The sequence below is a fragment of the Amphiura filiformis genome, chromosome 19 (genome assembly GCF_039555335.1).
Source record: "Amphiura filiformis chromosome 19, Afil_fr2py, whole genome shotgun sequence".
Taxonomy (NCBI): domain Eukaryota; kingdom Metazoa; phylum Echinodermata; class Ophiuroidea; order Amphilepidida; family Amphiuridae; genus Amphiura; species Amphiura filiformis.
In genome coordinates this window covers 24482320-24510308 of record NC_092646.1, presented here as the reverse complement: position 1 = coordinate 24510308, position 27989 = coordinate 24482320, and the positions used below count along the sequence as shown (strand labels likewise).

At 37.4% G+C, this 27989-nt stretch overlaps 1 protein-coding gene across 2 annotated transcripts; it reads left to right on the top strand.

The window, feature by feature from the left end:
- LOC140141101 (EF-hand calcium-binding domain-containing protein 14-like) lies at positions 1-27432 on the top strand. Of its 2 annotated transcripts, XM_072162884.1 has the most exons (11): positions 1-398; positions 10178-10326; positions 11135-11247; positions 12045-12233; positions 14130-14297; positions 17920-18126; positions 19363-19539; positions 21066-21294; positions 22864-23226; positions 24622-24720; positions 25479-27432. In XM_072162884.1, exons 1-11 carry the CDS (start codon positions 154-156, stop codon positions 25655-25657), a joined length of 2118 nt encoding a protein of 705 aa, XP_072018985.1. In that variant the 5' UTR covers positions 1-153; the 3' UTR covers positions 25658-27432. The 2 variants fall into 2 exon arrangements, with proteins under 2 accessions (XP_072018985.1, XP_072018986.1); XM_072162885.1 differs by lacking the exon at positions 22864-23226.
- Positions 27433-27989: the final 557 nt, after the last annotated feature.

The following is a 27989-nucleotide window of genomic DNA, read 5'->3' as shown; positions in this document are numbered from 1 at the left end:
TCTTTCTGTCATCACATAAAAATGGCGACTGTGTTGGCAAATACGTGATGTTATGACCGATGATGTTACACGAAAACTTTGTCCAATACGTGATGAATCCTTGATGTATTTTATTCCAAGTATCTGTTTATAGTTTATGGACTAGCTCGTTACATGGCAGCAAACGGCGATCCGGCAAATCATTCTTCTGCTTCGAATAAATCTGTCAAAAAGATGAAGAAGCGAAAGGAACTTGATGCCTTGTTGACAGGGTCGAATGGCAAAGCAAAACATTTCAACAAACCGAGTAAACCACCGAAAAAAGATGGTCACGAACTCTTAATTCCTGATGAGTCGGACTCACTAGATTCGTCAGATAATGATTTTTTTGCTACATCAAAGAAAACAATAATTAGAAAGTAAGTATAAATTTGTCACACCATTCTGAAAGGATTAACTTAAGCTTACCGCATTTTTTTTTCTTCAATTTGTCTTGCATCATCATTCATGCAATGCATGAGCATATTTCATTTTCATGACAATTAATTACATTTACTGTTACAGGCAAATTAAGTAGTTATTAGCCAAGCTTGAACATATCTGTTGCGTCCAATCCGTCCATGTAGCTAAAAAGCCTAAGCTTTAATTTTTAATACTGATTATTCTGTCGGTCGAACATCCGGGCTATCTCTAGTCTCGGGCCCAAACTGCATGTGGCATACGGTTTGTTGTAAACAACAGAAACCGGCTGTGAAGGAGGCTACATAGCGATGTAGCTGGAGTGGCATTCAATTTCGGAAAAAACGACACGCGACCATGGACTTTAATTTTAAGTTTGTCAGTATCTAAACGGTAAATCAAGTAAGTTTCTTTCACTCTTAAGACTTAGAAACAGGTTGTTTGATTCCACTGACTATTTGCGATCGAAATTTACATAACACCAATGACAGAAATCATCCACAAAAATCGAATCAGGGACTTGTTTTCACTCGAACATCATCAACCGGAAGTGACGTGACACGGACCGACAGAATAGAAAAATTACTTAATTTGTGGACATGGACATGGTGGAACATACGGTACTCTTCAGACTTTTGTGTGGCTGTGCGTAGTAAGCTGTTGTACGCAGATAACCTCGCAAAATGGACGCGTAGAGTCAGTGATCGATTTTCGTATATTTTTATGTGTAGCAAAAAATGCTACTCACTTTCAGATTATGCCTGCCACTTCCACATACTTGTGCATAATACGGAAGGTCGATTTGTGCCCATAAATGTTTAGGCCTATGTTAAACTGTATGTTATACAAATTGTACAGCTATCATTTCTACCCTATGACGAACCGACATACCTGTAAATCAACTAGCCCACAAAAAACTGGTCATCGCTGGTATTTTTCATGAAGAAAAACGACACTTTTTTACGCCGGAACATGTCCAAAACACGTCAGCTGACGTACAAGCCTCCCACGCATGTACATAAACAAGCCGTGTTCATTGTTTAATTGTCACCTGCAGCTGTTCGCAAGAAAACTTTCTGCATTAAATTACCTGGGGTCGTTATCAGGCCTGAGACACACTGGCGCTAGTTTGAGGACAGTCACTATGAGTTACTAATGTCGGCACATGCAGAAGATGCGTGATGGGTCGCCATTTTGTGACTCGTGCAAGCTAACACAAACAAATTATTGGACTTAATAATCTTTTCAAGTTTTAATAAAACGTGCATCTATCATGATAATATTACATTTTATTATTTTAATTACATAAGCTATGTCAATTTTGTGTCCATGTTAATTTTTATATGGATTTACCTGTGTTGATTTTAAACTGTTGTGAACGTGGAGCTACGCAAATTGGCAGGCGATTACCCACCATGCAATGCGAATACACGGAACGATCCAGTTTAGGATGCATCGCAGTTCCTGTTGTGTAAACCAGGCGTAAACCGCCCATCCAACCTGATCGTGTGCACAGGATTTGTGCTGGAGGCTAGTTAATGCGCACAACCAATGCGCAGAAGAAGACCTTGATACTAGGCGGAGCTTACGTTTCACAAGAATGATTGACAGCTGTGAGTTAAGTGAAATTCTGTTCTGAAATAAAAAAAAAAATATGGTTCTCGTATAAATGAATATATTATCCATGGCTTCAAAATTACGAACCGTGTCTTCCACAGAGCCCTATATAGGGCTCTATGGTCTCTACTCATCATACACGACCGTAGAAGATCTGGCCAGCGGCGACGCTTGCCAATCAGGCTAGCTATTTGTGCAGGCGTGGCCTCTCATCCTTTTTATTATCTCTGGTCTTGTCACGCTGGTAGATTAAGCCCACCTGTGATTACTGACCTGGATCTGACAGAAGATTGTGGAATTTACGATTTTCAGCAGCAGGATTTTATGAAACTGCCAATATTTGCAAGTATTCTGAAGGATCGGTAATAATTAAAATATTTTTCATGGTGTCGGTAGTGCAAGTTGAAGTTAGTGAATTTGTGGTTTTGTATGTTATGTGCAAGAGTGTTTTCAGGAAGCGTAAATAGGCAGGCCGTTATGCTAAGCTCTCCATGTTATATGCGAGTTCGGCGATGAACTGGACACATCACACGGTAGTGTGATGTGTCCAGCCTGGATATACTTTCAGATTTGAGTAGCAATTCCAAAATTGTGAGTAGCATTTTGCAACATGCTAATCCTGAATGTTCCATTTTCAGTACAAGTCAGTGGCCAGTGATCGATTTTCGTATGTTTTTATGTGTAGCAAAAAATGCTACTCACTTTCAGATTTGAGTAGCAATTACAAAATTGTGAGTAGCATTTTGCTACGCTAATCCAGCTAAATCGAACACTGCGTAGAGTAGCGCTGTACGCTTGTGTATTAGCATGATTAGTCGCGGAGTAACAAGCGTAGTTGAATGTTCCACGATGTACATGAATTTAATATTTTTTCTATAAGCGTGTGTACGCAAAGTAAGTAGATATATATGAAAGGTGAATTCCAATTTGCCATCAAACCGCATCATTTTACATGTAGACATCAAGCTCTTGAGTAAAGAAAGCCAAAACTGAAAACCGTTTTGCCATATCACTTTCCGTAGCAAAGTTACATCTTGTCAAAGATTGATCATCAAAAACATTCAGCCAACAATGCATCAATTGCTTAAACAAAACAGCATATTGTAGTCTCATGAATGATATAGGCTGAGTAGAGCAGCTTTTCTATGTGGAAGTGCCAAACTGTTATCAAAATCCCTCTAAAATTACATGTGCGATTAATATCTCATGATTCTCATCACAAAAATATATCATATATTTGGGTCAAGTTAGTTCCAATAATTGGAACTCACGGCTCCGACTGTGAGTTCCAAGGAGCTATGTGTACATGTAGTAACAAAAGTTTTGTATACGGTATTATAGAGGCAAGGAATCCAATTACTTCAATGAAATTTCAGTGATTCAAGACAAGTGGATCATTTAATATAGAAATGAGGTACATGTGGTCATGTTTTTAAAGGTGGGACCCAATTGTGTCACATCTTGCCATTTATCAAAAATCAACTCCTTTTTTGTATTTCTGATTATATCTTGAAGTGTTTTCACCCAAATTATGCAAAAGTATACATTTCTAGAAAGCATATATTGTCAGGATTGCAAATCTGTAATGTTTGAGTGCATATACAGGGTGTGCCAAAAATTATACAGGGTGATTCCAATGAAAAATACCTAAAAAATAACATTTCTTTACTACCCCATTATTTCTACATAGTGTATTAAATTGTAAAATAAACTTGATATTTGGAATGTACACAATTATTCCTTTCATCAAATATATAGTTTGCACTATAATTGTTAAACCCATTGTGAAATACAGGGTGTGAAAAAAGTCATATTTTAAATTGCTTGATTTAATGTAAATTTCCCTTTTAGGTTAAAACTGGCATCAATTGTAGCATTTAATGAACAAATGCTCTTTAAATTAGGAAATATATTCAAAATAGTTTAAACAATTACTATAATATAATATTTTAATATCTTATTCCCATACAGGGTATTCCAAAAATAAATGTACATTGACTAATTTGTAACAATGTACAACCTGGATTTCTGACACAATGGAATGCACATAGTGATTACAGTTATGTGAATTTCTTAAAATAATCAAGTAGAACATACAAGTAACCAATTTTAAAGTCAACAACAACAATTTAAATATACAGGATGTAACATAAAATAATCACATTGTCCAGAACACCATTATTAGCAAAACACTTACCCAAAATAATTCTGATGATGTTTCTACATTGAAATGCTGCAAAGTATTTCAGTATGGTCTTCATTTTTCAGCAGGAATTCATCTTGACCTTTACCAGGTGATAATTCTAATGCACAGTATATTAAACTACCATATGGAATTATGGCATTCCTTGGATCACGCTTGAAGACGAGTTCTCTGCGTGTAGATTTTTTATATTCAAGATAATGGCCCTTAATCACTTTTGAGCCTTCTGGAAAGCTATGTCCAAAATCAGACTTTTCCTCCTGGAGAAGGGTTTCTACACCGTCAGAGTTGACATGGATGAGGAAATAGTCATACATTGAGTGTGTGTCCGGTTTTATGGCAACTATTGAGTCCTGTGTTGCCATTGCTGCAAGACTTGCCAAAGCAGGACTTTCAATGAAGTCTAGTGCCACACTAGTTTCATTTTCAGTTGTATCATCATCATTGTTACTGAAATCATCTTCTGATGGTTCTGAAGCTTCCACTGTGGAACCAGTAGCAAGAGATACAGTTTTGAAGTTTTGCGCCAAAGCCTTGTTAACACAAGCATCATAGTTTTGCTCGACGCACTTTGGACAATAGCATGTCAGTTCACGGACTTCCAACTCTCCCTTTTTTCCAAGTGAACGTATACAATGGATGCTTTGAATTCCTTTGATGCCATTGTTGTCAATTTCACGACTGCGGTTCACCTCCTCCTTTCTAACGAAGAAAAACCGTTTTGCGTGAAGGGTTGTTGGATTTGCCTTGGTGCCCGCAGTTATAGGCTTTGGCTCAATAGTAGTTTTGCAAAAATCATACAGAGATTCTGCATCGGTGATGGTGGCATTGTTTTTTATCACTGCATTGCGTGCTTGTGTTTTCACCGCTCCAGCTGCTGAGTCGACTTCCGACTTCCCATGACCACTGGCAGAGAAATTTGCGGTAAATTCATCAATGCCGAGATCATCAAGTGCAGTGGAGGCGTCCATCATCGTATACCTACTCTTATATTGGGTTGCACAGTTGTCTGTTCGTTGATGGATAGATTTTACATTGCAGTTCATTGCGTGGAGCTGAGGCTTGATTATGTTAATCCAACAATGGTGTACAAAATGCACATCATGTTTCAGATCATCTGAAATCATGATCCAGTATTCTTTCACATGAGACGATGTGCTATTATCAGATGGGATACTTGGTCTGACAACAACACATGAATGTAATGTGCATTGCGTCTTGCCAAAATGAAGTGTTTGAGCCTCTTCTTGGTATACAACGGAGTAGTTTTCGCTGAAATCCATGTCTATCATCATTGAATCCGGGGGCAATGTTTCCCTTATCAACTGCCATTGCTCCCTTTGCCATTTACTGGTAAAAAGATGAAGTGAAAATCGTTTCCTGAAAAGGTGATTCTTCAAATGATTCACAAGCACGAGAGGAGCTGTTTCTTTGGTTACAAGCTTCAGCTTTTTCACACATGTTTTAGCTGTTTGAACTTGCACATAATCCAATGTTTGCCAAGTGACTGTACCATCTTCACTCAGTTCTTGAGGGCTAAAGTTCAACAGACCACACTTGGAACAAGTCATTTTAAGACAGTTTATGTTATGGTAACCAGATTTCTCTTTAGGGCATAATGTTGCATTCACCATTTCGTATACATTTTGGTAAATTGGCAGAGTGCTTCCTGAGCGCCTCCTAAAATCCATTAAAGCTCTATGAGCTTTGCGAACTATCACACATTTTTGACAGCAGCACAGTTCTAAATCACGTGTATTAGGAGGCTGGACATAAAAAGGCTTCAGTTTGTAATATAAGCTCTCACTGATTGTGATATCTGCATTGTTTTCTTTGAAATTTTGATAGCCTTCACGAACAGTCATGTTCATTATGTGGCGCCTGTGTTCCAGATATCTCTTGAAACCAAGTCGTTTCCTTACTGTTCCTCTTGTGGTGTCAGTTGATACACGGCTAGCTATATTTGTCCAGTGATCAATGACCACCTTTTGTTGCTCCTGGCTTAATTTTTCTGCACGACTTTTACGAATAATGTCCTCCATTGCAGCTTTATCTCCTTCAATTATGTTTTTACGAATGTTGTGTTTAGTAACTTTCTTTGATGATTTTGGAGAAAACAATTTGCGACTGGCAGCAGCTATGCCCCTAACTTTTCTTACTTGTGAGCCTATACTAATTGCAGTGCTTTTTTGTTTCAATTTCAGTGCAGGGTTGCTCCTCTTGTGTTTTATTGATTTCATTGCTTCAGAAAGATCTTCAACTATGGCATGGCAGACTTCATGTTCACGCTGTTTCTTCTTAGTTTTAACACTCCCTTTCTTCTCTAAAATGTTGCGTGTACGAGGAGAATGGTCAATTAACCATTCAGTAACTTTGGCTTTTGTGTCTGGACTCTGCTTTTGAATTTCTGTTTCAATTTTTTTAATACTGCGATGAGCTTTCATGCGAGCAGTAGAAGTTTTTCTTGGAGGGGTGTGGCTGCTCTGGGGTGTGGCTGAACAAGAATGTGACTTAAGTTTACTCTTTCTGGTCCATGATTTTCCACAATATGCACAAGCAAATGTTTGATTGGTGTGGACAGATGATATGTGACGCTTCAAGCTTTTTTTATATGCAAATCGTTCATTACAGATGTAGCATTGCAGGTCACCATCAAGTCTAGTAATTGGTTTTACATTTAATCTCCTTGCTTTCTGTTTTTCCCCTTTGGCTCTTGTTACCACCATACTGCATTTTCTTTGGTGCAATTTCAAGGTATCTTTCCGATTAAAACTTTGTCCACACCTGCACAAAAAGGTGTTTAAAGTGTCATGAACACTTCCAAAATGTCTTGAAAGGTTAGATTTTTGTAAGAAAGTTTTCCCACACACATCACATTTGTATCCTTTTTCTTTGTGTGTCATTATATGCTTAGCTAAAGTATCACATCGTAGAAAGGTGGAGCCACATATTTCACATACAACATTTTCCAAATGCTCCTCTCTGTCCCCAACATGGATTGATGAAACATGCCTCTGAAGATTAAACTTGCTGCTAAATGATAGGTTGCATTCTTTGCAATTGAAAAACTCATCACTTGGAGTGTGAACCTTTAAGTGTCTAATTAAGTTGCTGTTTTTTTGAAAAGTTTTTCCCACAAATCGAGCATTTGTGTACAGCCATACTGATTTTGAATAAAATTGGATACAACTTGTGCACACAACATATCTTGAAGCACAACTGCTCTCTGAGAAATCAGGATGAAAAGTGAAGACTATAATGTCTAACCTCTCATTTAGGAATTTGTGATCATCAACTGTGAAAATATTATCAATCAACCATTGAAATTAATTGTGCTTGTTTACTTCACCTTTAACCAGTTAACAATAGCCAGGGATCAATATGATATGAGATTTAATCATTTGACTATAATTACTAATCTCACTTGAGAAGATTGTTGTGTTAGATACTTCACCAATCCACTTAACAAAGGAACAATTATCAGATATCAATATGTCATTACTGTCATATTGATTTACTCCTTTCACTGTAACTACTCATCTCCTTTGAGAAGATTTTATAGATATGGTATTTAACAATTTAAAATTCTTTCTGTTAAACCTATTATATTGCTGCTTCCTGAATCCCCAAAATATTTAAAATTAAATAATTAAAATAGTGAATAATTAAGTTTATTATGTACTTTGAATATAAAACAAAAACAATTTAACATTAAATCACATACATTGTATTAATACACTACAGCCTAGGCTTATTAGTTTCTTTTCTTTTCATTCCTTTTTTTAGCATGTAAAAAGTTAAGCCCATTGTATTGCATGGCACACATATTCCACTGCATTAATTAAAAGCTTGTTAAATCCTTAATTACTAACTTAATTAAGATTAACTATTAGACAATTATAGTTAGAAAGTTAAAAAATAAGATATACACTATGCAAATGCATTTTCAATTCTTCTACTATTGAAATTCATACATTTCTATTAATGTACACCATCTTCCCATTAGATTTACACAGAGCTCCTCGCTTCCGGCTCCTCCGCTTCCGGCACCACCCCTGACTAATTAACTTAATTAAGCCATTGTAATTAATTAAAACATTTGTTCAATTGTATTTGTCATTAATCCATTAGATTAATAATTCCTCTTCAAAATAAGACCAAAACCATTTGCTCATGATGGATTTTAGCAAAAATATTGGAATAAAAAGACAAAATGATTTAGCAAAATGTGACAGCACCACCTTTTTTAGGGTCCCAGTTTAAAAAACATGACCATGTACATTCTAGTACCTATTTCTTATCATAAATAACGTCATACCGCTTGTCTTGAGTCACTGAAATTCCAGTGTAGGTACTGGATTCCTTGCCCAGGGTTCTCCTTCCAGCATAATTTTTGCATCGCAAAAATTGTTATTCACTATTTGTTTTGTATAGCAATTGTGTATAGTACGGCTCAGCTTTACGCAATAAAATTACATTTTTGTATTGATTACATAAAATTAATAATGATTCTCAATAAAAGTACCCAAAATAATGTGTCTGTGCAGGGGTGGAATTTCGCGGGAGTCCGAGAGTCGACTCTCGCAGAGACTCCCGTAAAAGTCCTATTGCGAGAGTCCATGTGGACTCTCGCTGGAAATGATCGGCTCAGCGAACTTACGTTTAAGTTCAACACGCCTTTAAGGGGGTACTACACCCCTGCCCAATTTCGTGCCTATTTTTGCATTTTTCTCAAAAATTACAGAGCACTGGTGACAAGTAAGATATACATGTATGTATATTCATGGAAGAAAGAGTATATATATTATAGGGGCAAGGACTGCAACTACTGCACTGGAAATTTTATTTCAGCACAGACAACAGTTTTGGAGTTACAGTCAAAAATGAGGGAAAACCAATATTTGATCAATAAATCAATAACTACTTGCCTTGATTTACTGAATTTTCAGTGCAGTAGTTGTAGTCCTAGCTCCTATAATATACATATCTTACTTGTTACCAATGCACTATAATTTTTGAGAAAAACTCAAAAATAAGCAAAAAATTGGTTAGGGGGTGTAGTACCCCCTTAAACTCAAAGCCTGAAAAAATAAAGGAAAAGATGCAATGACATATAGTATGATGACACATATATTAAAAACTTAACTTTGTTAGTTTGTTTGTTTGAATGCATTTTACGTAGGCCTACATATAATACCTTTTGGACTCCGCAAGATTGTACAACGAGAATCCATTTACGGGAATCCATGGACTCTCGCAAAACTCTCTTGCGAGAATCCACTTGGACTCTTGTGGCACTTTACGAAATTCCACCCCTGCTGTGTCCATGCTGTGTCCTTTATTTATCAATGATTTCAATAAACAGTTAACAGTTTCGCCATTTTCTCGGAAATTTCACATTGATTGCATAAATTGCCCACGGGCTGAAGATTTAATCGCTGAGGAAACACTCGCTATCGCGAAAACACGACTAGTTCTCTTTCTTCCATATTTACAACAAAAGAATTTCCGGTACTACCGATTAAAGGAGGATTTTGTGATCCTAGCTTCCTCTTTTTATGACATTTATCAGTAGATATCCAGGAAAAAAGCTTATTCCCAAAATATCAGTTGATTCCGATTCTGCATTTGCGAGTTATGCATGATTATGTGTATTATTCTACTGAAAATAATTGTAAAATGTTGACACTGTTTTGTATATTTGTTGGCTTCAAAATCTCGGGAAACATTTTAGTGTTTTATATTTTCCCCAAAATTATGGAAGGTATGCGACTGAATGATTCAAAAAACAATTAAATGCAGTATCAATCTTGCCATCAGCTATTGATGGCCTGGATAGTATAGAAGATAAACTTCTTACATGTAGCAAGCGTAACATAGATTCCTTAATAACTGACCAACTAATTTTCTCTCTTTCAGACCTCGACCGTGGCGTATATGTGCAACCTGCATACCACTCTGTATATTTGTATTAACATTAGCATGTATAGTAGTAACCACAGGACTCATATGGATGCATATGGAGCTTAAACAAGACTTAGATGACTTGCGGGAAAGACTAGCCAAAGGTAACAGTTTCAGCTCATATTGGGCTATTCCAGTTGAATCCACACTACCCCTGTGGAAGATTTGGTGAGGGTTAATCATTTTGAAACCCATACTCCCCCTGTATTATGGCTTTACCTATATCTTCCACAACTGGAGTGAGTATTTCAAATGGAATTTACCCAATCGTCTATTCTATTCGAAACTCATACTCCCTCTGTGGTAGACTTTAGCTAAATCTTCCACAAGGATAGTGTGGATTTTAAATGGAATAGCCCATTTAATATTAACATTAGCTTGCATAGAATAGTTAGTAGTAACTGCAGGACTTATATGGATCTTTAACAAGACTTACAATCGATTTCAGAGAAGAACTGCAGTCCCTTGCTCAGATTGACGCGAGCAGCCTGTTAAATGATCGACATAAGCAGAGCTTTGTTTGCGCTGACCAATGTTTTGATGCATAATCGACCAAGCAGATTACCGCGTCTGTTGCTATGATTGTCAGACGATTGAATCAGCCAATCAGAACCCCACTTCCATGGCTGTGTTTATGCTATGCATGCTCTCAAAATGTAAACAATTGCTGTTCTTCTCTGGCAAAAACTGTAATACATGTAGATGTAGAGGAAGACAAGCCAAAGGTAACATTTTGAACAAGCAATCCCAAAAGTAGATGAATGGGAAATATCCTCAACCTGGGCACTTTTGGGCAAGCAGTAAGTTGAGTCGAAAGTTTTCTGTTTATATTATAATTTCAACTTTCAATGTCACAAAGATAAATAATATGAACTTTGAACTTTGATAATGTAATTTTGTTTCTATTTGCAGTTGAATCCGATGTACAGACGTCACAGAAACAAGCTGCCACAGTGATCACACTAGAAAATAAATTGGAAAAACTTCAGGGATTAATTTTTACTAATCAACAAGCACTAACACAGGTGAGAAAGACAGCATAATGTCCAAGGTCCTTTTAACACTTACATATAAACAAATTCATAAACAAGTATTTTGATAGTGTACAACATGGTTACATGGGAAGTTGTAAACTATAAATTTCCCGAAGGTAATTCCCAGGTAATGCCTATCACCCCAAACCTGAAGGGTGGTACGTGATAGACCCGTAACCAAGGTCTTAGGCAGGATTTGAAGGTTTGGGTGTGTAAATTCAAAAAACTGGGTGTATAGGCCATGTGGGCAAAAACTGGGTGTGTATTTACAAATTTGGGTGTGTAAAACACTCCCTACACGGCTGGCTGCTAGCCTTAGGCCCTTGCCCGTAACCAGTACAGTTGCTCTACTGCCCGATATGAAATCATGATGTATAAAGTATTTGTTTTATTACACCCAGTCTTCAAATTTTTCAAATTTGTTTACCTTGTAGAGTTGTAGTGCACTCTTGCACCCCATTTTGAAAGTTGTGGTGCAATTTCATCTGACGCAGAGCAATTTGAAGTGCAGTCTTGGACAATCAACATAAAAATCTGTACAATGTGGAATCGCAATTTTGTTCCACACTTTTAAAGTTGTATCGCAACAGGCAAATTTTGGGGTGCAAATTGCACCGCGATAGGACTTATTTCAAACACTGATTACACCGGACTTTGACTATATGGAGATTGGGGATGCGATAAAAAAGTTTAATTTTCATGTATATATATATACAAATTATTTAGTTTATATTGTTGCTCACAATGTTCTTTATTTCATTCTTTTCTTTTCTTGTATTTTTTTTCAGATGAAAACATTAAACCAGTCAATAATTGATGTAAACCAGTCAGTAAATGATGTAAAAACACAAGTTAAAGCTATAACCCATTCTAACACAGCAGCTAGCGATGCATTACAGTTACAACAAGAGGTTGCTAATATGGGAGCTAGAGTCACTGAGTTAGAGGAAATGAAAGGCTCAGTGAAAGAATTGCAGGTGAGTGGTGCTGTTGAAATCAATAGTCAAGTTACACAGGTTGTTAAAAAAATTCAATAATCCATGTTTTTGTAAAAAACAAATGCAGTGATTTATAGTGTGCTACTCACAGGTGACGTTGATCCACAAGCCTCAGCAACACTTTACAGGTTGTCGCTGACCACTACGGCCCAATATCATTCCATAAACCATTAAACAACACCATCGCAGCCAGTATCAGCCCCCTGAGTTTCATACAGGTTACAACAAGACAATCAGCAGTTAGTTTCTTGTCCAGGGGAATTTCAAGCTAACCAAATTTTAACCCAATTTTTACCACAAGAGCGTACAAAACACCGCCAGGAGTTGAATCCACAACCGAACACCATAGTCAAACACCTTATCGATTGAGCTAAGTTATCTGTTACAGGAGGGGGAAAATAGAGTAGATTATACCTAAAGAGTAACAAGTCAAAATTAGCCAGTGTGTAGCGCTACATGTACATGTACATAGTAAATAGGCCATTTTGGTTTGTCACTCATTGAGAGCAAATACAAAGGTTTGCACGCTCAGCATTTTTGGCAAAATTTGGTACACACCGAATGCAAACAACTATACACTTTCAGCTGAAGTTTGTTGGGCGCATTGCAAAATCATCCAGAGGTACATTGTTTACCCTCCATGAGTGACACACAACATCGTAGAGTCGGTACTCTTTGGTTCTACCTCATTGAGTATGCCAACTATTGAAAAATTACCGTAACCACTCTGGTATAAGCCCCCCCCCCACTAGATGTCAGATTTCACTTCAAAAATGTGGGTGGGGGAGGGGCTAGTACATAAATTTAAAAATAAACAAAATCATCCCCATTTGTATCATGGGATGAGAGCCAGAAAGCCTCAACTTACAATCACCTGCACCCATAAAATGAGCAGAAAGTCGGCAGGGCACTATAGAAGATACAATCGATTAATCTTGACAAAATTCAATAGAAAACAAAAGACATTGTGGAGGAAATATTGATTTTTGAAGACTATGCTCAATTTGTGAGACCTGGTCATAATGAGTTACGGCTTTCTGGTTCTGAACCTTCGATATGACCGATACACCAGTAATTTCTATCATCTTTGTCAATTTAAAAAAAATATAATTATGGCATGTTAATTATCAACTGATATTTTTTTATATTTGTTCTTAAATGTGAGAGTAAAGCATTGATATAATTTAAGTTCCGCAAGGTGGCCGAGCGGAACGAGCTCTGACTCATAATCGGAAGGTTGCTGGTTTGAGCCCCGGCGACACCATCGTGTTGTGCCCTTGAGTAAGGCACTTTATCTCCATTACTTCTCTCCCTCCACCCAGGTGTATAAATGGGTACCGGCATTCTTAAATGCTGGGAAGGTAACAGACTCACTGTGGAGGAGGTGTAGCGATCCCCCTATAGCAACATTACACGGAGGAGTCTGGCCCAATCGCCAATGGAAGAGAGATGGGCACTCCGATTACTGTATATACAGGATCGTCTCCTTTACCTTTACTTTTTTTTATAATTAAAGAACTTGAGCCAAAATTACAACTAGGCTTATACCTGAGTGCATCCTTGTGCAACTAGGCTTATACCCGTGTGGTTACAGTATGTATTCTGGGTCGTTCGGGTACAAGGTGTTGTCTTTTACAAAATGATTGCCACTACAAAGATCGGGGCTAGGTTTTAAGCAAGTATGCCTGGACCAGGAGTTAAAACAAGATGGCTCCTGGACTGGTCCTATAGTTTGTAGTATAAAATGTTGGACATATCAGGAGGATATAAGCCTTGATTTTAGGGTTAGGATCACAGATATTAGGGTTACAATATGGTTGAGGTTGCCAACCACTGTTATAAAATTGCAGCTTTTGTTTGATTTTACAACAACAGGATGCGGTAACTGAAGCCTCTGGAAACATCAAAATTCTGCAATATGATGTGCATACGTTACAAGCCGCACAATATCAAGGCACAACTCCAAAGCCTCATCTAGAAAACACGAGACCAGGAACTCATGACAACTACCAAGAAGTTGCCCACATCTTGGTTCTAACTCAGGTAAGGTTTTAACATAAGGTCGAAAAAACCAAAGCTTGGGATGGCTTGAATCAAGGCTAAATGGAATACTGAATAAGACCATTACTGCCAAATATGATGTTATTCGTTTCTCAAGTGCTACCACTTCTGCTGGTTTCATACAACACGTTAATGGACCAACTCATAAAGATGGACATACTTTGGATTTAGTTTTTACTCGCTCTGATGAAACATTGTTGAAAGACTGCTATACAGAGGATAAACTTATGTCTGATCACCGTGTTATTTGTTTCACATTAGATTTACCAAAACCTAAACCCATGAAAATTGTTTCCACTCTACGCAAATATCGTGATATCGACAATGTGAAATTTGCAAAATCTCTTGATGAATTTATTTCTAATCAACCATCTCACATTCGTCATGATAGCACTGCCATGTTTGAGTGGTATGATTCTGGAATGAAATTTTTACTTGATACATATGCTCCTTCTACAACTCATTACACGCCTTTGTTAAAAACCGCATGCCATACTATAATGATTCAATCCACACTGCACGCCGTGAACGCCGTCGAGCAGAGCGAAAGTGGAGGAAATCTGGGTCTGAACTTGATCGTGAACTTTATTTAATTGAAAAACGTAATGTAAATGATCTCACCATGTCTGCAAAACAAGAATTTTTCAAAGACAAACTTTCTACATGTTCAACAAAAGATGTCTATTGCACAATTAACTCGCTTCTCAACAAACATGTTCAACAACTACCATACTATGATTCTGCTACAGACCTTGCCAATTCTCCTCATATTTTGTAAATAAGATTGTAAATATCAGAATGAAACTAGACAGTCAAAATGTTACTGTTCCTGATCGCTTTTGTGACTCTTGTGAAAATATTCCACCACTTGAAGTGTTTAGGCCAACTACTGATGATGAAATATTGAAAATCATCATGTCATCACCAAGCAAAACCAGTCGGTTGGATCCCATCCCAACATGGTACCTCAAAGACAAGAATCTACCTCAACTTCTTCCAGTGCTAACTGATATTGTTAATGTCTCTCTTTCTACCGGAGTTTTTCCAAAAGGAGCTCATTCTGCAATTATAAGGCCGCTCCTTAAAAAGCCAACTCTGGATCAAAATGTCCTCAAAAACTACAGACCTGTTGCCAACATAACTTTTGTTGGCAAATTAATTGAAAAAATAGCATGCTTACGTCTTACCGAACATATGGATTTAAACCACCTTGCGGATCCTTACCAATCAGCGTACAGACCACTGCACAGCACTGAATCAGCACTTATAAAAGTAAAAAATGACATTATGTTTTCAATTGATGCTAACAGAGCTGTACTTCTTGTATTATTGGACTTGTCAGCTGCCTTTGACACAATTGATCATAACATCTTAATTTCTCGTCTTTCTCAACGAATTTGTGTCAAAGGACCTGCACTAAACTGTTTTCGTTCATATCTTGCTGATTGGTCTACCCAAGTGGATATAGCAGGTCAACTCTCAGAGCCAATTATCTCGCAGTTTGGTTTGCCACAGGGCTCTGTAGTTGGACCTGTTGGCTACACTGTGTACACCCTTCCAGTTGGTGACATTGCAAATTATCATAATGTTTCTCATCATGTTTATGCTGATGATACACAATTATATGTATCTTTTAATCCCAAATTGCCGGGCGATCTTGACAGTGCAATATTTCGACTTCAAAATTGTATATTAGATATAAAAAACTGGATGACTGCAAACAAACTGTCGTTAAATGATAGTAAAACAGAATTCTTTATAGCTGCATCACCATATTATTATAACAAACATTTGCCACCTAATATAACTTTATCTATTGGAAATGAACGCATCGAATCTGCAAAGACCATTAGGAACCTGGGTGCTTTTTTTCGATACTCACATGACTATGTCTTCTCATATTACAAATGTTAGCAAATCTGTTATCTTTCATCTTCGAAACATCGCTAGAATTAGGAAATATATCGACCAACCTACATGTCATCATGCCACACGTTCATTGATACTTTCTCGTCTTGATTATTGCAATGGCCTTCTCTCCTCATCACCATCTACTCATATTATTCGTCTACAACGTCTTCAAAACTGGGCAGCACGTCTTGTATTTGAAGTGGACCGAAAACACTCAGCGGGTCCACTTTTGAAATCACTTCACTGGCTTCCAATACGCCAAAGGATCATTTTCAAATTACTTTTGCTTGTATATAAATGTCTTCACAACCAAGGACCAACATATTTGTCAAATTGCTTATCATTGTATGTTCCAAAGAGACAACTCCGATCTTGCGATGATTATCTTCGTCTTGACTATCCCATGACTAGAGTCTTAGCTGGTGATAGAACTTTTACAGTTTTTGCATCAAAAGAGTGGAATAAGCTACCTGTCTATATTAGACAATCTTCATCAACAAATGCATTCAAAAAAGCGCTTAAAACTTATTTGTTCCCATAACATGTTCTTATTGATATTGTAATTTATATTATTTTTAAGATGCACCTACAAAATGTAGTTTTAAGTTGTAGTATTAAGGTATTAAGGTATTTTGTAAGCGCTCTGAGCCTTATGGAAATGGCGCAAATGCTCTTTGTATTGTATTGTATTGTATTATTGTTTTTGATGGCTTATTTTGCGCATTAGATTTTTTTTTCACTTTTCAAAGAAACTAGAAAATCGCAAAAAAATAAATAATATAAAACACTACTGGAGTAAACATTTACACATTACACAACAAACAAACGTAGTGAAAAACTACTGGAGAAAATGTCACACATTTTTAAAATACCTTTTTTAATCTGCAGGTTGAAAGGGGATCATAATTATCTTGAATATGATTTTTTGTGTGTGTTGGAGAGACCCAAGTGCTGTAAATTCCCATTCCAATTTGCAGCAAAAAAGGCATTTTTGTCATTTGAAGACATGGATAAAAAAAAATGAAAATAAAAAAACGCATTTTGCATTTGACTTTTTTGACCTGCTACAGGAAACAAACATGTTTTTTGGCCTAATACTGGTTTGTGTGAGTGTAATACATTATACATGATCATGTGGTAACATTGTTTATAATTTAGGAGTACCTTCCATTAATGCAGGCCTAGAAATGGCAGTGCGGGCGAATCCATTTGGATTCTCGTAAGAGAATTTTGCGAGAATCCTTGATTCGCACAAATCTACCCGCTCCCGCTGCACAATGATTGAAAAAAAATACTGCCCTCAAACAATCTGATTTAGTCATCCATGATGGCGGTTTTGGTGAACTAATGATCGGCACGCAACCGATGGCTGGTTTTGCTGTAAAAATGCCCTCTCAAATCAGTATTATTGTATAAATTATTAATGATTTAAGTAAAGTATACCATAATTAGCCATTTTGGGGGTTCAGTTGCTTAAAATAAATGGTCAAACTGGGGGTCAAACTTGGAACGTTTTTTTTTGTAAACTGCCAATGCATTACGTGAATCCATATAGATTCGCCTGATTGGTGATTTACGAGAATCTTTACGTGAATCGATTCACAAATTTACGCCGGATTTCTGAGCCTGTTAATGTGCCTTCTGTAAGTGTGATAGTATGATTTCTTATTTCCTATAATTTCTTGTGTTTCAGGAGCTTGATAGATTTGGAAGATCAATGGACGACATGAATGTTACCTTGAACACCATCAGGCAATACCAGCAAGGATTAGATGCAAGGCTGACATTGTTAGAGGCTATTGGTGGAGCGGAAGAAGAATCTCATAAAGAGAATACCGTTTCCATCACGCCACTGATGATGACTGTGTTCACTAAAATACACAATGATGTTAACACCTTGGTGGGTATTCTATTGGTTATAATTTGGTTCACATCAAGTTTGGTAGTGACGTCAATGCTTTTTTGCGGTTGCGCCATAAGCAGGCCAACAAACCTCAGTACGCATGCGTGTATACTCAGCAAGTTTAACTTTGCGCGCACGATTTGATACTGCGGCTAGCAAAAGACGCACATACGTCACTACCAAATTTGAGGTGAATCAAATTATAATTACCTTTATGTATGGGATGCACACTAAAATGGATAATTCAACAGAGTATCTATTAGATCATTTCAGAATCCCTTGTCATACTGTTGATTATACAAATATTAACCGTATATGCCGGCGAGTGAATTGGAACAATATAACCGAGTGATTATATTTCGACCTTTGCACAAATTAAAGACAGTTAATATTTGTTTTATATCACTCATACATAAATTTTATTACTTTAAAAATACTATTTAAGGTAGGAAATACATTTTTTCCATCAACATTACACTATATTTTGCTGTGACATACTGCATATTTTGGTGTCCACCCTATAACTAAATTGGTGAGTCTAAAAGTCAGCGTACACACTTCGCAATGCAGCTGTCACAGGGAGAGGCTGATGGTAAAAATGATAAATAATAATTAACCAATGAAATGTCTAGAATTTATGAATGAGTAATTAATTTATGCGAGGATCTGTAAAAATATATGATGCAAACCCAAGAAATTTAAATTTAAATGATTTTAGGTAGCTCGGGGAAACTGACATACCATATTTCCTTGAATAAATGCCCCAGGTGGCGTTGCATTTTCCAAACCGGGGGCGTTTATTAGAGGTCATTTTAGAACGATAATTCCCGTTAAAATCATTAGGTAAGCTTAAAACTCACACTGAATTGACGAACTATGAACTAGAAACACTGACTTCTGGTTCACTTCTGGGTTTCTGACCAGATTTTCGCTGATTATCGACACTATTATCGACCATGTAAGCAACTTGGTAAGCTTACTACACAAGATAGCATGGAAATATCAGCATTTTTGAAACATCTTGGTTGAAACAAGTGGTGGGGGCGTTTATTTGAGGGGGCGACTATTCGAGGAAATACAGTATAATAAATTGAGAGAAAAAAAATTGGGACTCAGCAGGGTTTGAACCCCAGACCTGCCAATTACCGGTCGAGAGTTATACCACTGGACTACCCAAGTTCACAGTTGGTGCACTAGATTAATAACAAGTTGTATTTTTATCCTACTCTGTAGATGAATTGGTACAATGAGACTCAATTGCACACACCCACAGAGTTCAGCAAACCTACTGTAGCAACACCTATTGTACACCTTCCTGATGGTCCCGAGTTTCCTTCCAGCGAGGACAATGTGCAGTGGGAGCATTATGTAAATGACACCTTGATGGAGCTACAAAGCAAGTTGGAATCGGTAAGAAAACCTATATTTTGAGGATTGAAGGTAGAAATTTGGATTCTCATTATGTCATACTTCAGACAGAGCAAAATCCTTCAGATGGCATGTTAAAATTATATTTGGATTAAGTTAAACTTTTACATGTGTACATTGTAGTTGCTTCAAAAAGAGTGTAAGACCATCCCAACCATTGTAAATTGGTGTTAAATGCTCGTCAGCTTCCCTTGATTGAGCAGTATTCAAGAAGAAGAAAATTAAGGAATGAAGTAAATATATAACTAGCCACTATTTCCATTAGAAACAACTGTTAGGCGACCCAAAATGCGGCCCGCTAACTACTTATATTTAGCCATTGACCAAGTCTAAAATGTAAAGAAAAACATAAGTACTGGGTGTGATTAGCCCTCGATCATGTGTGTTTGAATTGTGTTTGGCCCTCCATTTTGATTTGATTTGATTTGTTCGGGTTTTGACAACCCTGGATAACCCAAGAAAGCCTCTATTGAAGCTTATTTCCATTGGGGTCCATTTGAACACCGGGACGGGTTGGGAACAGTCAGGGGTTAACACCCTACTCTTTTCGAAACTGGCTGCGAGATACATGACAGGTATGGCTCTCTGTACACGGGACCGACGGCTTAATGTCCCCTCCGAAGGACGGAGTACTTTCATGATTCATTTACCCAATTCTACATGAACCATGGGGAGAGCGGAAGTCTGAATTTAATCTACAGAAGTTGCCAATTAATTTCAGACTTTTTTTCCAAGTCAATATCCCAGCAAATCGCCACCGCCTGAGAATCAAAACGGGACCTCATGCACTAAAGGCAAGTACCCTAACCATTGCGCCACACTCTCCATTGTGGTCCTCAAACAAATAAGTTAAGAAGAACCCCTGATTTTTGTGTAAAAGCCCATTTATACTAAGCTGCATTTGTGTTGCGTTCCTGATATATTGATTATTTTATGCCACAACTCGTCTCATTTTCAAGTTAAAATGTATTTAACTTTATTGCGATACCTCAATACAGTATATTTGCAGTACGATGCAGTGCAGCACCGCACCAAAAAAGCAATTGTGGCGTAGTATGAACAGACCTTAAGGCTTAAGACTGAAATTATACGCCCATTTAATAAAGATGGGTGACCTGATCGACAGCCTCATCCCACTTTTTCTTATTAAAATGGAGATTTTGGCATCCCAATAAAGCTCATATTTTTCTCATAATCCCAGTGAAATTATAGGCCTAAAATATATTCCATTTAGATGTTATGAACAAAAAAGTGATAACCGCATCCTAACTTGTGGTATACCACATATACCGTTCTATAGGCCGTTGTGAAGCAAATTTTTACTTCTAATATCAAAACGGCTAGTGCAATTTACCTCAAAACTTGGGAATCAGATAATTTTGGTACAGGCCTCAATTTTAGGTACAAAAAAAAAATCTGACCACCTACCTTTAATTAATGAGTAATATTATTGTGGTTTGCAAAGATCAAGTTAAGTATAACTATTTCTTTCTTTTCTGTGTTCATAGTTGTCAGCCGATATCACCAACGCAGACACACCAGACCTCAACGTAACTGCCCTCATAAAGCAATCATTAGAAAACTTCACCGCATTATACAAACAAGATCTAGTCCTGACTAGACACGATATCAAGATTCACCAAGAAAATGTGATGAATAACTTGAACAATGTACAGGACAGACTCACATTGGTGTATCAGAGACTGGATGAGCTGCAAAGAATGATTAATAATGGAAGTAAGTGACATCGGGCTATTCCAGTTGAAATCCATACACCCCCTGTGGAAGACATGACTTAAATCGCTCACATAGGGGTTGTAGATTTTAATTGGGTTACCTGAATGGGTTACTCCATTTGAAATCTGCATACTGTGTGTGGCAGATTAAGGTCATATCTTCCATAGGGGGTGTATGGATATCAACTGGAATAGCCCATTACCATAATGGAAGGAAGTGACATTGGGCTATTCCAGTTGAAATCCATATAACCCCCTGTGGAAGATGTGACCTTAATCTCTGACACAGGGGGTGTACATGTAGATTTCAAATGCAGTCACCCATTTAAACAACCCCATTTGAAATTCACACCCTGTGGAATATTAAGGTCATGTCTTCCACAGGGGTTGTATGTATTTCAACTGGATTAGCCCATTTGGAACACAAATTTATAGCATGAGATTTACCATTTTATTTATTTTCAGCCCAATTTTGGGTCTTTTTTATCAACTTTTCGCTGTTTCCACCTTTTTTGTTCTACTTCAGCTTTTTTCAAGCAAAGCCACTCCCATGAATGAAAATTAAAATGTAACACTAGGATCTGGCGGGGGAACACTCGGTACAAATTACCATACAGGGATGTGCCGCATATATGGACCTTATTTCTGGGCCACTGGTAAAACAATTGCCCCCTTTTCGGTCAATTTTGGTATTAAATTAGTACTTTCTAAAGTTTTTATGTGAGAGAAAAAATGCCACATTTGTATTTGAATGTTTATAGTATAGGCCTATATGAAAATATTAATAGTTGTGTGCATGTAGCTGGTTTATTTTGTTTCATTTTCCTTATTTATGATTTAGCATGTATTGGTTTGCATGTGAAATGGTTGATGTTTTGTGTATTGGGCCGCATGAAATGCTTACGGCTACATTACTAGTTATTGTATTTGAACTAAAAGTGGTAATTTTCATCATTGCAACACTTTTGCAATAAAATTCTATCGTATTCAGGATTTTGTAAATGTACCGACATAATTATATGTTAATAGGTTCAATTTCACACTACAGTATTTTACTCTTGCATCTTGGCAAGTCTGGAACATTCATTAGGTGCAGCTTCATGAGTGTTTGCTTAAAGCTCTAATGTACATATGCACGTATTGAAATGCACTGCATAGATGCACAGGCAAAACAGCTGCTTCAATGTGTTGATGTCACATGTCACTGATGCGCCAAGAGTAAAAATATGTGACACAATCTGGTCCGTGGAGGCCAAAGGTGGTCAATTTAAAATTGAGATAAAGGCAAAAACATGGAGTAGAAAAACAATAAAATAAACAAGAAAACAGACATCACAAAGCTTCATAAACTTTAGAATCAAGTATGCTAGACATTTGGTGTTTTTAATATATGATAGCCTAATGTTTGTATGAGGTAATAGTTATAGCAACTCAATTTTCAAAAATGCCTCTTTTTGCCTCCATGGACCATATATTGTTAAAAAGTTGCAGAAAAACATGAAAATTACCACTTTGTGTATCATGGAGTGCATGTTGATGTTTCTTTCTATACTCACATCTATTATTCCAGGAATTTCTACCGCTTATCCAACTACAAAACCATCCACAGATACTCCTACCCATCCTCATACCTCCACAAAACTAACTTCTAAAGGAGTCACAATGTTTCCAGCAAAAATGATTATTGGTTCTGATGAGTTCCCTTCAACCATCCATTCAGCTCCCACCCATACATCAATAAAACCAACTCCTAAAGAGGTCACAAAGATTCCCTCGGGCAAGATAATTGGGTCAGATGAGCCCCGTTCAACCCCTCCCTCTAAGACACATCCAGTAACCATGCATGGTAGTACTGATACCCCTGATTTCTGGCATACAACAGAGCTGTCATTGAACCAAGAAGCTACTACCGTTTCAAATCGGGAAACTACAGGTTAGTTTTAAGCTAATCATTTTGCATTCTCGCGATTCACAATTCGATGTGCAGCCAGTGGTTACTCTTGCTATTCCAATTTTTGATCTCCAGGATCATCATCACCATTTCAGCCACCATTAGATTTTCAAACGAGTGTGATAATAATAATGTTGAAAACAGCTCCACAACGGATTCTGTGTGATTGATAGATAGAAAATGGATCTACTATAAATGCAACATCATTATATTGACATTTAAACACACAAGGACATATGTTCCTGTGCTGTATTTGTATTGGGCAGGCTTTGGATGTTGACATTTTCCTGTGATGCACTGCCTCTCCGACAACTGCTGGAGGCGATCGTATTGTGAATTGGCCAATTGCAATAATTCCTACATTTCCTTTCTTTTATACTTGTGCTACTTTAAAGTTTTCTACATAGCCCATTGTCTATAATGCTTCTCACCTCAAGATTGGTAGGGACATCACATCAAAATATGTAAGAGAGTGTCATGATTGTACTGCCTTTAAACACAAGCATGTTATGCTGTGATTCTGAGAATGGCTTGTGCATTTCGAGGCTATGCAATTAAAAACACACAGTGACATCACTACCAATCATGTGGTGAGATGCAGTATAGCAAAGATTTTAGTCGTATCCTAGCTATTATCAACTCGGTATTTGTCTAGAGATCTTACCTCAGAGGTAAACCTTTATACTCTGGTGCAGTTTTGATAATGTACTGCAGTAGTATAGATTGGAAACGCTCATATAGTGCATGTGTTCTTTGAATTTGTGGCTCCTCTGAATGTACTTTGTGACCATAATAGCTAGATTATGAAGTTGGGTGTATACATTTTGAACATACTCAGAGTGACATATCGAACGGAAGGGCTTGAATTGAAATACCTGGACAAAATGACCAAATTCTTGCAATTTGCATCTTGCTAATCAATATTAACCTCAATTTGAGCCATTTTTTGTGCTTGCATGCATTTTTCATGGTAGGGTCATGGGAGTAAGGCAGCGGGACAATTTTTTCTGCTCACCCGGTACACCAATATGTAAATGGGGATAGATTGCATTTGATACTCTTCTGATTATTAAAAAGGAATGCCTGTATTATTCCTTTTGTATCAAAATGATTGGTACTGATCAGTTGTTGGTGTTAATTGACAACCTGCTTCTTTAACATGCTACATCTGATCCTCTTGAAGTACCAAGGATTTATAGTTTAATGACCTGTTTGTAGCATTCATCTATAAATAAGGTAGCTCCTATGTTGCATCTTGATGTGGCAGTCTTGTCCATAATCACTTGAAACTGATGGGTCAAACACAGAAATCGTTTGCTGGATCCATGTTTAGTAGATGTAATTATTCATTTTAACAGTGCTTTTTGTTTTCTTCAGCTGATGTTATGGAAGGTCCCTTCTGGCAGCCACCCCCAGACATATTTGAGCCAACGAAACCACCGACAGTGAAATTTCAAAATGTTAGAAATATTGTAGGTAAGTTGTCCGAAAATAGTTATCCATAGAAGTAGTGATGTAACAGGATTCATTTATTTTTATTTACGACATGCGACATGGGTCTGGTGTTTGTTCCTGACTGGCATGTGGGGGAAGCGCATGTGGCAGCTGACAGTGCATCCTTGTGATGTGGATGTACATATATGTGACCCCTCAGCACAACTGAGCCCAGATGTCACCAATCATCATTTTTGAGATATTCAACCAAAATATTCTGCTTGAAATTAGCTTTAAAATGATGTATATCATGTCTATAGTACTTGACATTTAAGTAGTGAAAAATCAATAAAACAGTCAATCAATCCTTTGTTTCCTATTGTTTATTGTTAAGTTCAATGGAGCATATCTCAATAGTGGCACTGGCAACATCCGGGCTCAGTTGTGATGAGGGGTCACATATTGTGTTTGAATAGTGCAATATCCTATGTAATTGCCCCAATGGGTTGGAGGAGTCACACCTCTTGGTGACAGTGTCTTGATGCTTCTGACTCTTCCAGGCTAGCCTATTGGGTCTATTTAATTTTGATTCCTTTTGCATGTATTGTGTAATTTTGCTTTTTGATGTATTTTAGCCGAATTTGAAAAAAAATATCAATAAATCAAAATTATAGCCGTTTAAAAATTGGGACTATAACTCAACTCACCCAACAAGATTGTGCGGGCAGGTGAGGCATGAGGTTATACTTTTCTATACTATCAAAGCAATTTACATACAACATTCTTCTTTTTACACCCAGATTTAGAAAATAAATTCAGTCTATGGGACAAAGATAGCGATGGGTACGTGCTGTATAAGGATCTTCCAGACTTCATGGGCCCATATACACCACCAGAAGAAGCTCTCATGAAGTTTGATGCCAACAAAGATGGCAGATATGACCTTCAGGAACTACTCGATGCATCTGGATTAGTATAAGGAATCTATAGTCTGTTAAGTGTATGGTGAACATGACCTTCATCAAAATGCATGGATCTTATATTACACAAATGAGGCAACTTGTGGTAGAACAGACTTTAGTTGTCATGGACCATGACTGAAGATAGGGTGTATGAGATAACAAAAGGTTAATGGGTGGGGTCAGGTTCAAGCATATAGTGGACAGACTATAGTTTCTTGCATGGTTCTACCAAATATATGATCTACAGTCAATTTGAAGAACAATGGGTCATTGTTTCACCTGTATGTGAGCAGCATCAGTATTTGTGGGAATCAAAGATTTGGCTAAATCCCACTGTTTGAAATTATCTGAAGAGTCTGGTTCTGTCGTATCTGGGATCACTAAAGCAGTGAAAGTGATATGATGCTGTATTTGATTCTGCCTACAGCTCAACTTGCTGTTTGAAATTCTGTGAAGACTCAAGTTTCATCAAATTTATGATCACTAGTGCATAACATTGGGCTGTGGTTTTTATCCATATTTTGAACTGTGCCAAAATTTTGTAGGCAGTCAAATATTTCATACAGTCTACAAAATCTACAGCTAAACCCACTGTGTGAAATTATCAAAAAAGATGCCGGTTCCATCAAAGTCAAGATCACTAAAGCAGGCAATTTGACAAACAATGGGTCATGTTTTTATCCTTATTTTGAACTGTATCAGGATTTGTAGCAATCAAAAGATTTGATTCTGTCTACAGCTAATCCCATTGTTTATAATTATCAGAAGATGTGTGCCAATGGGCTGTTCCATTAAAAATCCACACTTCCCCTGTGGAAGATTTGGGAAATATCTTCCACAAGAGGAGTATGAATTTCAAATGGAATGAACTCATTAAGCAGGTCCATTTGAGACTCACCCTCCCTCTGTGGAAGATTCAGGTTGAAACTTTCGCAGAGGGTGTATGAAATTCAAATGGAGCTGCTTTTAAATGTGTTCATTGCATTTGAAATTCATACTCCCCCTGTGGAAGATATTTCCAGAATCTTCCACAGGGGTAGTGTGGATTTTAAATGGAATAGCCATATGCTCAGTATAATGTGTGATATCTATGGTGCACAACATGCCTCGAATTGGGCAAAGACAAAGAAGAGTACCAAGGCCAACAAGTGATGAAGAATGCCTTGGAAGTTGACAAAGATGTGGCAGGCCTCGAATTTTAATTTTTTTGTGGGGGGGGGGCACCCATATTCAAGGCCACTAGGCAAAGACAAAGAAGGGCACCAAGGCCAACAAGTGATGAAGATTGCTTTGGTAGTTGATAAAGATCTGGGGCACCAAGGGCAAAACTGAAAAGTTTATATTACTTTTCTTAGTCATGAATGTTGTTAAGTATTTATAATCTCATCTGATTCAGATATTTGTCGCTTGTCTCAAACTGGTCTTTGGCGACTTGTGTTGTCAATTACTTTCACAGAGAAGGTTTATTACACTTACCACAATGCATTTCTTCCCTATACTAATTTTCTATTTAATGCAACATGGGTGGAATACTTAAATTGCGAGATCTGGATGGACTAATTGAGGTATTTATTGTCACTATCAACCCATGTTGCACTGAATAGCAAATCAGTACAGGGAAGGAATGCATTGTGAGATATCTTCTCTGTTAAATTAGATGACATATTAAAGTCATAGACTAGTATCATAGTGGCACTTGTGATTGGCTGATTGAATCAAAATAATAGATCAGCATGTCAGATTATCAATATCCTAAACCAGCTCATCAAACTTTAGGCTGGAGTGTGAACTGCATCTAGACTGCTGCCCTCAGTCGTCAACCGTCTGGATTGACGACTGAGAAAACTATGTGGAAAAAAAGTGACGGATTTTGCAACAGGATTCCTGTGGCATAGAGCATCTTGCAGTTGTGTCCAAATTGACCTTTTGACCGAGTTTGTTGTTTTAGAAGTTCAGAGCGCGATCTTGTCACAGCGGCGCGGTACAGCTTGACGCAGTACACGGCGCCGCTAGTCAGTCGCCTTCGGCGCACAGCCAAAGTCGCATTGAATAGTTTTCAGAAGTCCGTCATGATATTGGCTGTAAGATAATCAGTCGTCACTACGAAGCATACGCAGTACATGCGAAGTGTAGACGGCTGATTGGAATTAGTCTAAACTGCATCTAAGTGACACCATTACTTCATTTTCAATAGACTTGCCAACTCATGAGACAGCTGATCAAATCATATTTTTGAGAACAGAATCTTACTTTAGTTTTCATGTTATGTTATGAAAAATTGATGTAAGAGGGGGGGTAGTCAGTATGTTTTGAAAGTTGACCTTTTACCCAATGTATGAATTTATCTTA

What these genes read in the sequence shown, in the direction of transcription:
- LOC140141101 (XM_072162884.1), top strand. Translation starts at nt 154, where the DNA reads ATGGCAGCAAACGGCGATCCGGCAAATCATTCTTCTGCTTCGAATAAA. An exon ending in ATCAACAAGCACTAACACAG is followed by an intron (nt 11,248 to 12,044) that starts GTGAGAAAGACA and finishes ATTTTTTTTCAG; the next exon opens with ATGAAAACATTAAACCAGTC. An exon ending in TACAAAGCAAGTTGGAATCG is followed by an intron (nt 19,540 to 21,065) that starts GTAAGAAAACCT and finishes CTGTGTTCATAG; the next exon opens with TTGTCAGCCGATATCACCAA.